We start from the raw sequence: 13562 nt of genomic DNA, 5'->3' as shown, positions 1-13562 counted from the left end.
AGCTCTGGGCGTCTCCAAAGTCCAAACTATCAACAAGAAATAATGGTCAGATTGTATCTATATTCGTAAGTCTACCTCATATGATCTATTCATGACGGGCCAAAAGCCCTTCCACCTCTTGGGCATCCTCTGCAGGTCCCCCGTGAGAAGCGTCGAGGGATTGGGCCATAGTCATAGCCTCGCGACGGCCTTTATCGGCATTTACCATCCAGACGAGCGGGATCGGCAATACAATCAGCACCGCGATGAAGAAGAACCCAGAGCGCACCTGGCCTGTCGCGTCGATGAGCATCCCAACGATGGCAGGACCGATAAACGAACTCCCCTTGTCCGTGGCCGCGTAGAGGGCATAGAACGCCGCCTCGCTGCCGGGTGGGATCAAAAGACCGAAAAAGGAGCGACAGTATGATGCAAGACCGCCAGACACAGTTCCATGCACAATAGCCAGGGGGAAGATCTCCCATGGCTGTTGTAGTCCAATGACGCCCCAGTTCTTAATAAATGGGATGTAGGCAAGCATTCCGTAGAGAGGGATGATCTCGAACAGCGCGAGGCAGAGAATGATGGTGTGGTTGGGTTCTAGTCCCAAACGACGGGACACGTGCGGCCACAAGAAGGCGCCGGTCATGCCCGATAGAGTGGCGGTAATTGACAGCAGTCCGACCGCCGTCGTACTCATCTTCAATTCCGTCCGAGCGAAAAGAATCGCTGTGCCGGAGACGGTGGCCATGGCATCAGACAAGAGGAACCATGCGACCAAAAAGAGAAGCACTTCGTGCAGCCGCATGGCCACTTTCACCGTTCGCCACAAGGACTTCCACGCAAATCCCATCAGCCGGAGCCACACCCGCCAGCGACTGTGAGAGCCATTTGGCGTGGATGTACTCAACGCCGGACCAGGTCGAGGGCGTAGCAATCGACGAGCGACCAAGGTGAATGCGCACCACCAGATGCCTACTAGCAGCAACACAAACCGGAGTGGAAGCGTCCCGGATGCCTTTGCCAGGGATGTTTTCGAGAGAGTGACCAGCAGCAGGATACTGAGACACTGCACAAATACCGCGGCCGAGTACCCCAAACCAACTCCCTTCGATGAGATCCGGGTCGACAGTTGGAGCTCCGGCGATGATGAGTTCGGGGCATGGGGTTGTTGGCGATCCTCCGCAACGCCATCCAAACTATCTTCCTCATCGCCCCATGAATTCCAATCGGCAGTATCCTCGTTCCGATGCAACTCCGACAGTTCTTCACCCTCTTCCTTTTTTGTCTCTTGGATGGACGGGTCGTTGGCCACCAGGACGGGGAGGTAAGAATTCAGCACCACAAATGACGACCCGAGGCACGTCACACCGATTACCACCAAGATTGGGGCGAGGAAGAACACCGGCGGCGGGATGAACATGAATAGCATGCTGGTAGCGGAGCCGATGAAACCGAATGTCATGAGCAGCGTTTTGCGATTGTTCTCTGCATCATTCAACGAGACAAATGTTGTTAACTTCACGTCCAAATAGATACCGCTGCTGGGATAGGCTTGTCGTGGTGTGCAATCATACCGTAGTCCGCCAAGGCGCTGAACGATATCAACGTCAGAGCTTGGACAAGCACCGCCAACGAGAAGGTATACATGGCGAAGCTCGCAGTGTTAATCTGGAGCCCCAGCAGGCCAACCAGGCACTGCTCATTCTCCACAGGCTGCGTGCCATTGTTTGCGGTCTGGTCGCCGACACAGGGCAGGTGGCTCATCTGTAAGGTGCCGTGCTCACGGGCCAGCTGCTCGAGAGTGAGGGGCAGAAATGAACCTACGGGCGATCATTTAGCCCCTGGGCTTGTTGGAGTTGTGGGAATCTCAAAAAAATACGAACCTACACCGCAAACCGCGAAGACCTCCGCCGCCATCCCGTAGGCATACCAGCCCAGGATCTCGCGGCGGCTCGTCGATGTAGTGTCCTCGCCCGCATAGCGCGGAGGTCGCTGTTGAACGCCCTCGGAGGGCGGAGGAACCTTGACAGCGTCCAGCAGCGAGGCGAACATGAAGGCCCGTGAGAGAGAAGAGGGTGATTTTCCGACCCGCGCAGGCGCCAGGGATGGGAACTGGACCGGATGCGGGCGGATGTTGTCATCGCAGATCAGGAACAGTGGGTAACCAGTGGGGCATCATCGGGTTTTGCATTGTCACCCATTCAGCCTCATACTTCCAATTATTGAAGGGATCTATGGAAGACGGAGTGTTCAAGTCACGGTCAGTCGCTCTTTCCTCGTCCTTCCCTCTTTCCTCCTCCCTCCTTCCTCCTTTCACTTCCCGTTAACGGCCCGGTCGCGCCTTCCCCACGCTGAACCACTACAAACACCTCAACTTCTTTCCTTCTTTCTCTTTTGCTTCTTCGTTCGCCCAATCCCAGCTGCCATGTTCATTGTTGAGTACCTGCAGTTTGCCATCGGCCGCCTGCTCTACCCCGTTCGCGCCCATGACTCGCGCCAGCTGATCTATTGGCCCGCATTCCAGCACCTGCCCGAGCCGAACATGACCCTCGAGTCCGACTGTGGTCCCTCCGGCTCCAGCCTGCCTCTGCGCTGCAGCATGCTCGCAAAGGACCGGCTCGGTGCTTTGCCGTAGCTGCACTGGAGTGCCCCAGAGTCCGCGGAACCCGTCAAGGAATACATGTTGGTTTGCGAAGACATCGACATTCCCGTCCCGTTCATGGTCATCCACCATGGTCTATTCTGGGCCATCCCCGCACCTGTGGTTGCCGCCATGCCAGAAGATGTCCAGCCGCACGAAGATGCCGCTCAAACTCGTCGGACCAAAGCTGGCTGGTGTTTCCTTCCCAACATTATGGGTAAACCATACATTGGTGCAGGCGCTCCGTTGGGCCACGGAAGTCACCGCTATGTTTTTACCATCATCGCTCTCAATGCCCCACTAGGAGTGGAATCTCCCGAAAAGGCGACCAAGCAGGAGATCAAGCAGGCCATGAAGGGAAAGATCATCGGCTGGGGCCAGTGGACGGGCGTCTTCGAGCGGCCCTGGTCCACCTAGGCGATCATCGCTTGTCACGGCGAATCATTTATGATTCAGAGATATCGAGGTGCTAGAGCAGCGTTCGAACTGGATGCATGAGATACCCAATGTTTTACGATGCGGACCGACTTTTTTTTCTTTGTTTTTTAACCAGTGTTCTCAAGAATTGTCCCTGGCACGGGTCTTGCGAATTCAATGATATGCATACATGGTCTACCTGCTTCTTATACCAACCTGGTTCCGACGTCCAATCCATGATTTCGTTCCTGAAGTTGCTCTTCAGGCTAATGGACCCTCTTTGCCCTCTATCTGCTGCAAAAAGACGGCCAGCCGCCCAATGGTGCAGTCGACAGAGCTTTCGCAAGCCCTCAACGTGGTGGTGCCCGTGCGGTTATGCTGTGCGCTCTCCAATAAAACACGTACAATCCCTCTCAGGTCCTCCATCAGCTCCACCAAACGCATCAGTGTGCGGCCGAGGAGCGTGCGAACCAACAGTCGGGCCTCATCTTCATCGAGCTCGGTTTGGCCAAGAACGACTTTACTTCGGATACAGACGAAGGGGCCTGGAGGCTGCTCAAACGCAAGGATACTGGGATCGAAGAGAGCTGGTTGGCTCGAGATGTCATATGCGGCGCACACGGCTTCGAATAAAGCCAGGCACTGCTCGGAAAGTGCCGGTATAGTCACCATCGATGGCTGGGGTGTCTTGACGCAGTCGGTACAGTTGATCATAATGGAGCCCTGTTGACAGACACGGTGGACCAGCTCGAAAATGGTTTCGACGTCGACTACCGTATGGACATTTCGCAATTCCGTCATTATTTGCAGGGCATCCATGGAACACCGACATTTCCTTTCAGTATTCATGGTGGTTCTCCGGAAAGGAAGCTCATCTGGAGTTAAGATGATCTGGTCAGTCTTGCTTGCTGTCTGGCGTCCACTGAGGTAGCAGTATCTGTGACTTGGCAAATGACAGAACACCCTCTTTATTTCCCAAAAATTACCGCCATCCGTTGATAGTGCAGCTGCCTCAGTTATGGAGCACCAGAATCTGTCATAAATCCCCTGCGTCATTGACGTACATGGATGGATGGTTGTTGACTTGTCTTACAGGCCTGCGGCCAGCACGAATGGCCGCGGGCCTCTACCCACCTCTGCGCTCGTTGAGTTTGCTTTTGACCTGCAGAAAGTCACACCATTCATCTTCACGGGCTTCTTCGGCAGGTTGATAGACTTGTGCGCTCTTCTATTGGCAGATCAGGCAGAACCGTTTATCGCTCTCATTTCTGCGTGCCGCCATGTCGACTAGGAACTCATCGCCGCCCGATTCTATTCTACCATTCTCGAGCAGTCTTCCTGAATGGCTGCGCCATTTATTATCGACCAGCTATATTCATCTAACTATGCCATATAGCTACACTGTTCTCTACAAGGATGTCACCGCCGATTTCAGCGGCCAGTCACCATTCTGACCTTCATTAAAATCAACTGCAGCCGTCGGTCCGTCTCCATTATCATCATCAATCGACCCCTATAAGGCGTGGCAGTGAAGAAGTCTTGTGTATAAACCCGAATGCGCCGAATCGTGGATAGCAACATAGATAGTCGTGTCTGTAGCATGCATCGGATGAACCAAGTCTTGTCTTCAATCGGAACTTGAAAGTTTCCCACCAGTAAAGGGCAAGTTTCCATATGAAGATCAACACTATTTTGGACATTTCTCTGTTTTCTAGCCCCGCACTGTAAATTCGAAAGAACTTGACCTTCTTGCAGAAACGATTTGGCAGATGTTGCAGTTGCCTCTAGCATGGTCAGGTGGCTATCAATGCTCACAATGATGACCATGAGCAGGTTGGCTCGAGACTCCGTCTTCGAGCAGACTCTGCATCGCAGGACCAATTCCGCTTGCCGTTGAAGCTCTTTTTGGTATGCCAACAGACTGTCAATATTGGTCTCATCCTTACTCGGCTTCAGCCCAGCTCGGACCAACTCTCCTATTGACCAGGTGTCCGGTGTACAGCTGCAACCTTTTGGCGTTTCCGGGACCAACTCAGTATCTATATTTTCTGAAGAGTAAATACTATTTTCTGGCGACTCAAACGGAGATTTGTGATTGTATGAATCCATCAATGTCCTTGAACTTGGGACGCCGCTCATGGCAGATAGGTCTGATTGAGACTGCATTTGCTGCCTGGAATCCACACTCGATGTATAAGATGAAGAGAAGAAAGCCATATCTTGAGATCCTGATAATATTATTGCCTGGTCCTGAAGTCCTTCAAAACCTGTAAGACAGTTGCTTGCAACTGGATGCACTGTCGCCGGTTCAGGTACCGTCATAATCGATGAAAGAAACGGGTCCGTGCCTGAATAGTCAACAAATGGACCCGGATATTTCGTGTTGTTAAAAGGATCAGTGAGATCATCAAGATCGATATTATTATTATCGTATCCGGTGTCAATGTTATTCAGAACGGGTTCGTTGAGTTGAGTCGACATCAATTCTTGCAGCCAGACTTCGGATGCAATGTCGACATCCAGCACTAGTTGAATCGTGTCAGTCTTTTGTACTACAATCACAAATGGACGCTACTAACTGGAAATGTCGTCAGAAACAATTGACGTAGGCACTTTGTTCCCCATTCCCTTGGAGACCCTCTTCATGGCCCGATTCGGGGCCTGAATCCCGGTCTCTGTGCTTTCTTGGTGGCATTTTCTCCTTGTCGCCTTTGTCGTCTTCCTTTCGAGGTCCTGGTAATCCACCGCTTGCTGCTGTCGAACGGGGCTGGCACCACTCTCTTCTAGCCGCGACTGAGAATCTCCCTTCTTCGCTGGTCGTCCCAATCGCCTAGACATGCTGTATACGCAATCGATCTTATGCTTCTGACACCGACGGCAAGTTGGTTTCTCATGGCTGCAGCGAATCTTGGCTTGTTGACAAGCGTTGCAGGTAGAGCGTACTTTGACACTCTTGGGAAGCGTACTGGCATTTTCTTTGGATGACTTGGACATGCTCATATTTAAACAAGCAATTCGCGTGAATTCCTTTGAGCAGTGGCGCTAGTTGGTTTCGACACCCTCGTCTCATATAAAGGCGTAAAGGCGTCATGAGCTCGTTGCGCACGTAACCGTGTACCTCCGTAGATCTACTTCATCAAGGCACCCAATCTTTGTCGTAGGTACGATATCAACAGGCATGAAATTAGGCTCACTTCAAAGGCCATTATACCTTTCCCAGTCTAAAGTGGGCTGCTACGATTGCACGACAAGCCGGGACGGCGCCAGAGTTACATCATGCAGGTTCCTTTATCACAAGTAGGTTCTGTCCTACCCGAGCATACAGGAGTACAACTTGTGGCTCACCATAATGTCATCAACCGCAAAGGCTCCAATCTGAGGGGACGGCAGCGCTGAAAGGTGGAGAATTGGCAATCGTTTAGGTTGCGGTTATGCAGCTGTATGGTATTGCAATTTCGTCTCATAATCTTCTGTTCCAGTCATATTCACATCTCCGAATCTGATACCCTACTTAGCAGGGGGCTAAATGAGAGCACATAGGGTCTTTTGGAAGGCAGCTAAAGCTTTGGGCTCTTGTGAACATAAGGCCACCATAAGGCCACTCTGTAATACTCACATCTGGAGCATTGAAGTTCCCTTTTTGGTACATATTGACAAATTGTCGACCCCCGTACTTAGACCTGATTACTCAAGGGAAAAGAGGTAACTAGGGGTAGTATATAATACATTATCTAGCGCCTTAACATCTCCTGAGTATTAGACAGATAGCAAGGTGTTATATGCTCGAGATAAAGGTTAGATATCCTCAAGCGAAAGCTCTACCAGATACGATGCGGGGAAAATAGATGGCTTGATGCAAGTCGCTATTCAGCTCATACTGAACCACCCTAATAGAAGTCCTCGCACTTCCAACTTCGTTTCCACATTACCTCAGTAGGAGCCGGGTCACAGGTCACAGACTGGAACGATGTTATCGTTGCACTCAACCAACTCAGAGATGGCTGGCCAGGACTCTCATTGCGGCCAAAGAAATAATTCACCGCAAGCGGGACATCCAATCCGGCCGCCTGCATAAACCGCCTCACATCGAATCCAGCACGCGCGGCCATGATCTTCGGCGGAATGTGCGAAAAGCAAGCTGGAAAGCGATATTTGAATGGCTGCACATACAGGAGATAGACATAACGGTGGTGCGAGCCGGGAGGAGGCTGAGGTCCAATATATTCAGCGATGGGCGAAGACGGCCCGCCACTATCCGCGGACGGCACCAGGTGACCCCGCGAGTCTGTGTCTGTGCAGTTTACTATGAGGCCTGACTGGTACCAGTGTAAGACAACCGTCTGGATTGCGGCCCCGGGCATCATGACGTCGAGGTCGAGGAAGAGGATCAGGTAGCGAGTGCCGCAGTGCAGACCAGCGTGACCAATATCGGGGATGGTCTTCGTATCTGATGCACAGTTAGCAAGACTCGGCAAGCATCCCGGATTGTCTTCATACCTTGAACATCTAATGTCATTCCGGGCCAGACCCACATGTCTCCTGGATAACCAACCTGGAGTTGTTGCATGGGCAGCAGTGGATATTGATCTGTCATGCCTGCTACAAGAAACCATATAATCCACACCTCTAACATCATTGTCAATAAATATACGTATGATTCGGATGTGAAAATGTCCAAGTGGATTTCATTATATAGACGTGCAACGCACGAAAAATCCAATCATCTTCGTCTGTATATACCACCCCGTCCTGCAAATATTTACCGACTACAAAATTCAGTTCTGTTGCACCACCTGAAAATCCATGTAGAGTAGTCAGCAATTCCCAGGGCAGATTTCTAGGGCGGCTCCATTTGTGCTCGTCGCCACGCCCAGCCCTTAGAATAAACAAGCATGAGCAACGGAATCACCACCGCTACAACGCTTGACACGACAATATAAGCATACTTCACACCTACCCGCCCAATCAATGGGTTCACCGCAGCGGCGGCGCCCGCACCGAGACAGCAGCGCACCAGGTTGTTCGCGGCCATAGCCGTGGCCGGGGTTGTGTAGTACAAGTCCACAATCAGCACATTCATGACATTGTATGCGGCGGTGATAAAGAAGCAAATGAAAAATATCATCAGAAGAGCAGCCCACAATGGAGCTCCATGAGCCAGGATGGCCCCATAGACAGTGATCGAGGCGGCAGCAAATATCTACGTTAGAATATCAACATCTGAAACCAGAAGGGCAGGACATACACTATATATAATAAGACGTACCGCCATAGGCAAGCCAATCTGTAGCCTAGCCCGCTCAATTGGAAAGTCGGAGATGTCTTCACGCTGGTGCTTACGTACTGGCTGGCCTATTTTTGCGCGCATTCGTCTGTAATTCCAATCAACCAACACGCCGTTGGCAGTTGCACTAACCAGCGAGCCTAGTCCGGCGGGAATAAAGCTTAGCCCTATACCGAGATCGTGAAGGTTGTAAAGCGCCCTGAAGAGCGAAGGAATACCCGCAGTGACAGCATAGTAGCTTGCGAAAATGACACCATTCACCAGCAAAACTAGGCCTACCGGTCTATGAGAAAGCAGTCGCAGTGAGGACCAAGGATTGAGGATGGCCCATTTTGTCGACTGAGGAGGAGATTGACGGGTGAAGCTGGCAGCTTGATTCCAAGGCCGCTTCATATAACTCCAAAAGGTCCTATTCCACCCTAGTGCAGTGATTGATCCGTCCCCAACAATAGCCCGACAAGTCTCAGGGAAAAACAGAATCAGCGGCACAGAAAAGGCAGCACCTGCAATGGCTAAAAACCAAAAGATTGCCGGCCATCCCAAATACTGGCCCAACAGGCCACCGAGAACAGGGCCAAGCGAGGGCGCGAGAATATTACCAAGCGAGGCAAGACCCATATAAGAGCCTCGCTCGGCCGGAGTGATGATATCAGCAGCAACGGCAGATGCCAAGGCAACTGTTCCGCTACTGCCGCTGCTTTGAACGGCGCGGAGAATCAGCAACGCGGAATAGTGGCGTTGGAGGGCGAGAGCGATGTTGCCCGCGATATATATCATGAAACAGCAGATGTAGGCCGGTCGACGGCCTGCTTGGTCGGCTAAGGAGCCCATGAACGCTGGTGCGACGCCCTGGCATATCTGTATACAAAAAGTTAGCTGTTTGGCTGATAGTGACATTCAGCAGGCCATACCATGTACGTCGTGATTGTCAGGTTTATCTGAGACGGACCGACATGCAAGTCTTTCGCAATGGAATTCAGGGCCGGATAGTAGATATTTGCAGATAAAGGGGAGAAACTTGAGGCCAGCGCTGCGGTCAGTATAATCAGTCGTTTTCCAGTGGTGGTGAAAACAGAATATCGATCAGTGGTAGCCCGCAACAAAGGCGTCGTATCGGTGACTTCGCTCACGGTGCTAGACAGACATTCACTTGTGATGGGTTGCATATTGAGAGAAGCGTGCTGCTACGAATAATATGTGCAATAAAATAAATCATACAACATGGCATCTTGATTAAAGAGCAGGTAGTAAGTAGCAAAGAACATAAATCCTGAAGAGACCTGCTCGCAGAGCAAACCCCCACACAGCCGACTAAATCTTCGCGACAGCATCCAGCCTTGGCATTGCACTACCAGTATAGATATGAGAGGGTCGAAAAATCTTGCCGCGAGTGACTAGTTACACATGGTCAGCAAAGAAGTCACCGAGCCTTGCGGACGATTCATGCCATGTGGCGTACGTACCCATGTATTCACGCCAATGGGCCATGATTCCCATGATCCGATGCGAGAGCATAGCCGCTGGGATGATCTCAGGCTCGAACCCACTATGCAGAACATCAGCCAAATCTCCTCCTGCACATCGCTCACAACACCTTCTATGTGAGGGTCTACAAACATGCCAGTGAAGACGAAGTTTCCATAAAAATCGGCATTCGGATACAACCCGCGAGAAAGGAAGTACTCATCCCTGCTCGCAGCCATCTCAATAGCTTCGGCGATTTTAAAAAGCGGGCTCGGTTCCGGAGCCAGATCCTTTAGAATGTTCCGAATGGGATGAACGCGCGGATCCGTACCCTTGTACGAGCGATGGCCGTAGCCGAACAACTTACGTTTTCCGGCTTTAACCTCTTCGATAAAGGCAGGAACGCGCGATGGATCCCCAATCTCGCGCAGAGCGCGCTGCGCAGACTCGGTCGCACCGAAATGGAGCGGGCCATGAGCGGCACTGACAGCGGACATCAGGCACGAGACCGGATCCGTCAAAGAGGATGCTGTGACGAGAGTCGAGAAGACAGAGAGTGCCATTCCATGGTCTGCGTTCAGCATGGCGAAGCGGCGGAAACACGCCAGCCGCACGGGGTCTGGACGTTGAGTCGTTTGGTCTAGCAAGCAGGACATGGTAAATAGGTTCTCGTAGTAGGTCTGGTTAGGGGAGGCGGGCTGCCATAGAATGCCCTTGCGGTGGCAGTGGACGACGGCGAATACCACAGCGTAGGCTGCAGTGGTTTTTAAGATCATATGGTCAGCAGTGTCAATGTTCTTCTGGTAAAGGCTCGCGTCTGATGAGGCGGGGATGGATTCTGGCACGCTGGATAGGTAGGCTGCTAGACCGGCCAGTATGAGCGGCAACGGGCTTGTAGTTGGTCTGCAGTTAGGGTTAGACGGTTCGCATACGCGGTACATGGTATGAGGATAAAGGTGAGAAGTCCGTACGGCAAATTCTGGATAGTTTTATGCACTGAATCTGGAATCTCTTGCATATGCTGAGCCAGCGTCCGACTTAGTTCCGCTCTCTGATGCGTCGTCGGATACGTGCCCCAGACCAGCAGGTGGAACATGCCTTCAAAGTCAGCGTCCCGCAGCTGCTCGAGGGTGTATCCACGAAATAGCAAATGTCCTCGCTCATGGTCACTAGATATGTATGGCATGGTCAACACTGCGAGGGCAAGCATCACAGCCGCCGCAAGCTCACGAGAAGCTGATAGCAGACTCCACCACCGTGGTGTTTTGCAAGCCTGGGTCATGGACTCGCAATCCGTGGGCAACTTGGTCTGCTCGGTCTGCGCCCGCAGACGGGGCGCGGATGCCCTGGAGATCTGTTGCCCGCACTGCATTGCGGTGGATGGGGATCTCGTAGTGGAGATCGGTGCGCGAGTCGTGGACAAAGAGTGTGCCGGTCGACATGATTGATGCTGGCGAGAGCTGACCATCTGGGTGATGGGATACAAACCATGCTCTGGATCTTATATCCGATAGCGATCGGGGTAAATGTTCCGACGGTAGATAATGTCACCGTGGGTCTGTGACATGTGTACTCCTGCGCTTGCGAACTACCCTAGGTAGATCCGGGGTAAGGTAATTGGATAATGTAGACACCGGGCCAATAATTGGGGTACACGAATAAGGTCATAGTCATATTGAGCTAGTTAACGATGCTTTTGTTGCGTTTCGTAATCCCTCGTGAGAATGCCTCCCGTCCGACGCTCCCATCTTTCGCAGTTCCCTCCGCATTCTTACTCCGGCATGTGTGTGAAGGGCTTGGCAAGGTGTTCCTGGCAGAAAGGAAGCTTGCTGACAGTCCAGATCTCAGTGTCCTGCATGCAATCATTAGCGTTGGTGTCTGCCAAGTCTGTCTGCTACCTACCGGCTTGAGGTTCTTCTTGAGTTCCATGTCGAGCGTGCCAGCCTTCAGAGCAATAATCTCCGGCGCCGCATCGGGATCATGGGCAATGGGCGAGCCGCACTCGGGGCAGAAGAGGCGGTGGACGGCTTTTCCGGAGCTGCCCTTGCCGGACCATGTCTTGACGGGGCCCTTGATGGTCAGCTTGGCCTTGGGTACGACAGTGACCAGGGCTGGGTAAAACAGTTAGTAATGAAATTATTTTCTATTCTTTTCCAGGGCCAGCGTACAATAGGTGGAGCCGGTCTGGCGCTGACAGTCATCGCAGTGGTCATAGGCGGTGATAAGAGGCTGGTCCACATCGGCGGAGTATGTGACCGCGTTGCAGAGACAGTGACCGGTGAGAGGCATGATGGAGAGAGAGGGTAACTTGGGGGAATGGGGACCTTGAGAGTGAGCGAAGGGAATATTTAAGAAGGAACCGAATGAATTGATAAATGGATTGCGTCATGTGTGTTCCAATTCCAAATCCGTTCTCGATTCCAAATTCCTTCGCAATGCAAGCCCATGACAAATTGAGGGAGCTCCACTGCTCCGGACCACAGAATGCGGTGGGAACAAAGTAAGCTCTCCTGGGCAAATCCACTCGGCCGGGTCGGCCTATACTACGTGGAAATGATATATCCTACTGGTATTCACTGCCCCTCCGGGCATGCTCAATCTTATCCGCAGCACTCTCCACCACCACCATCATCATCAGCCTCGTCCACCGCTTACTCTCACTTCTCCACTCACCTGCATCTGTGCCGCCATTCCGGCACTCGGGTTCTGTCCGCCATACAGCAGGGACTCGTTCCGCTGCGCAATCCGTGCATCCTCCTTGGTCACATACACAGGCACATCCGCCGCAACCGGAGGCAGACCCAAGGCTTCGTTGCGATTGGCGATTGACCGCACCTGCGCCGAGACTGAGCCCACCCCGGGCGGTCTATTGAAGGCACGGCCCTAGATAATCACCACTGGGTAAGTCAAGTCCGTTCTCCACACATAACCCTCGACCAATCCGTACATACCTCGGTGGCTTGGATCTCCCGCGCATCCTCCTGCGTGATATGGCTCTGGGGCTTACGCGACACCTCGTCGAATTTGGTATCAAAGTTCATCTGGCGCATCGACAGGCTCTGCGCCGTGGCTGTGTTCCGTGGGTCACCTTGCCGTACCTTGCCTTGCATATTTGCAGAAAAGTCAAATTCTCTCAAGACCTACCGGCTGGTCCGCCCCGAACTGGCCCACTGCCCGTCAGCTCGGTTTCGGCTTGCGAAATCACCGACACGTCTTCGGGTGTGATGCGTTGCCCGCACTCGGCGGCACGCTTTAGCTCGCTGACGCTAGGGATGTCGAAACTCATGGCGGCGTGCTCATTTGCTCCGTTTGGATTCTTGAGGAGAGATCCCGGGTATGATATATATAGTAGCGGTGATGTCACGGTGAACACACTCGATGGCGGTTGGCCGCCCCTGGTGGCGTTGCCATGTAGTGACGAATATCACGCCGCAGAAGACATTGAAAGTAGTTGGTTGTCGGTTCTATTTGAGAAGAATGGGCCAGGGGAATAGGTTGAAGGATTGTCGAAAGTCTTCAGTTGGCAAAAAGAAGACCAAAGAAAGGTACCAGTACTTAATCAGAACGCGAGACAAGGGTACTACGGAAGGGTTAACGATATGATCTCTTGCGATTGAACTCCCGTATCTTCCACAGAAGAATAAAATTTACGCCTTCAAACAAACTCTTATAATTGACTAGATAAAGACATGTGGGCGCGCGTGTTTAGCCCACCCCTTACCTGCGAGACATATATTCGTCTCCCCTTTCTATTTCAAAACTGTCATGAGGGAT

At 52.2% G+C, this 13562-nt stretch overlaps 9 protein-coding genes across 9 annotated transcripts; 2 read left to right on the top strand and 7 right to left on the bottom strand.

The window, feature by feature from the left end:
• Nucleotides 1-85: 85 nt before the first annotated feature.
• N7474_004540 (uncharacterized protein) lies at nt 86-2034 on the bottom strand (the record flags this gene model as incomplete). The annotated part of the gene is made up of 3 exons (XM_057195955.1): nt 86-1467; nt 1557-1802; nt 1866-2034. The coding sequence occupies 3 exons, from the start codon at nt 2032-2034 to the stop codon at nt 86-88; spliced, it is 1797 nt and encodes a 598-aa protein (XP_057053351.1).
• A 373-nt stretch (nt 2035-2407) lies between these two features.
• N7474_004539 (YbhB/YbcL family Raf kinase inhibitor-like protein) lies at nt 2408-3040 on the top strand (the record flags this gene model as incomplete). Its single annotated transcript, XM_057195954.1, has 2 exons — nt 2408-2603; nt 2637-3040. 2 exons carry the CDS (start codon nt 2408-2410, stop codon nt 3038-3040), a joined length of 600 nt encoding a protein of 199 aa, XP_057053350.1.
• Nucleotides 3041-3359: 319 nt separating this feature from the next.
• N7474_004538 (uncharacterized protein) lies at nt 3360-4494 on the top strand (the record flags this gene model as incomplete). The annotated part of the gene is made up of 6 exons (XM_057195953.1): nt 3360-3407; nt 3458-3630; nt 3676-3815; nt 3883-3934; nt 4136-4258; nt 4437-4494. The coding sequence occupies 6 exons, from the start codon at nt 3360-3362 to the stop codon at nt 4492-4494; spliced, it is 594 nt and encodes a 197-aa protein (XP_057053349.1).
• On the bottom strand, nt 4472-6034 carry N7474_004537 (Zn(II)2Cys6 transcription factor domain-containing protein; the record flags this gene model as incomplete). Its single annotated transcript, XM_057195952.1, has 2 exons — nt 4472-5565; nt 5620-6034. The coding sequence occupies 2 exons, from the start codon at nt 6032-6034 to the stop codon at nt 4472-4474; spliced, it is 1509 nt and encodes a 502-aa protein (XP_057053348.1).
• Nucleotides 6035-6927: 893 nt separating this feature from the next.
• Nucleotides 6928-7556, bottom strand: N7474_004536 (YbhB/YbcL family Raf kinase inhibitor-like protein; the record flags this gene model as incomplete). Its single annotated transcript, XM_057195951.1, has 2 exons — nt 6928-7487; nt 7538-7556. The coding sequence occupies 2 exons, from the start codon at nt 7554-7556 to the stop codon at nt 6928-6930; spliced, it is 579 nt and encodes a 192-aa protein (XP_057053347.1).
• A 321-nt stretch (nt 7557-7877) lies between these two features.
• N7474_004535 (uncharacterized protein) lies at nt 7878-8120 on the bottom strand (the record flags this gene model as incomplete). Its single annotated transcript, XM_057195950.1, has 1 exon — nt 7878-8120. The coding sequence occupies one exon, from the start codon at nt 8118-8120 to the stop codon at nt 7878-7880; it is 243 nt and encodes an 80-aa protein (XP_057053346.1).
• Nucleotides 8121-8240: 120 nt separating this feature from the next.
• Nucleotides 8241-9155, bottom strand: N7474_004534 (uncharacterized protein; the record flags this gene model as incomplete). Its single annotated transcript, XM_057195949.1, has 1 exon — nt 8241-9155. One exon carries the CDS (start codon nt 9153-9155, stop codon nt 8241-8243), a length of 915 nt encoding a protein of 304 aa, XP_057053345.1.
• Nucleotides 9156-9718: 563 nt separating this feature from the next.
• N7474_004533 (putative citrate synthase) lies at nt 9719-12077 on the bottom strand (the record flags this gene model as incomplete). Its single annotated transcript, XM_057195948.1, has 4 exons — nt 9719-10647; nt 10710-11288; nt 11687-11899; nt 11957-12077. 4 exons carry the CDS (start codon nt 12075-12077, stop codon nt 9719-9721), a joined length of 1842 nt encoding a protein of 613 aa, XP_057053344.1.
• Nucleotides 12078-12422: 345 nt separating this feature from the next.
• N7474_004532 (uncharacterized protein) lies at nt 12423-13074 on the bottom strand (the record flags this gene model as incomplete). Its single annotated transcript, XM_057195947.1, has 3 exons — nt 12423-12671; nt 12740-12858; nt 12933-13074. 3 exons carry the CDS (start codon nt 13072-13074, stop codon nt 12423-12425), a joined length of 510 nt encoding a protein of 169 aa, XP_057053343.1.
• Between the last annotated feature and the right edge of the window lie 488 nt (nt 13075-13562).

Source organism: Penicillium riverlandense, assembly GCF_028828495.1.
Source record: "Penicillium riverlandense strain IBT 135883 chromosome Unknown utg000003l_segment0_segment0, whole genome shotgun sequence".
In the NCBI taxonomy this organism is placed as follows: Eukaryota; Fungi; Ascomycota; class Eurotiomycetes; order Eurotiales; family Aspergillaceae; genus Penicillium; species Penicillium riverlandense.
The sequence above is the reverse complement of the archived record's forward strand: the minus strand, read 5'-3'. Positions and strand labels throughout refer to the sequence as shown.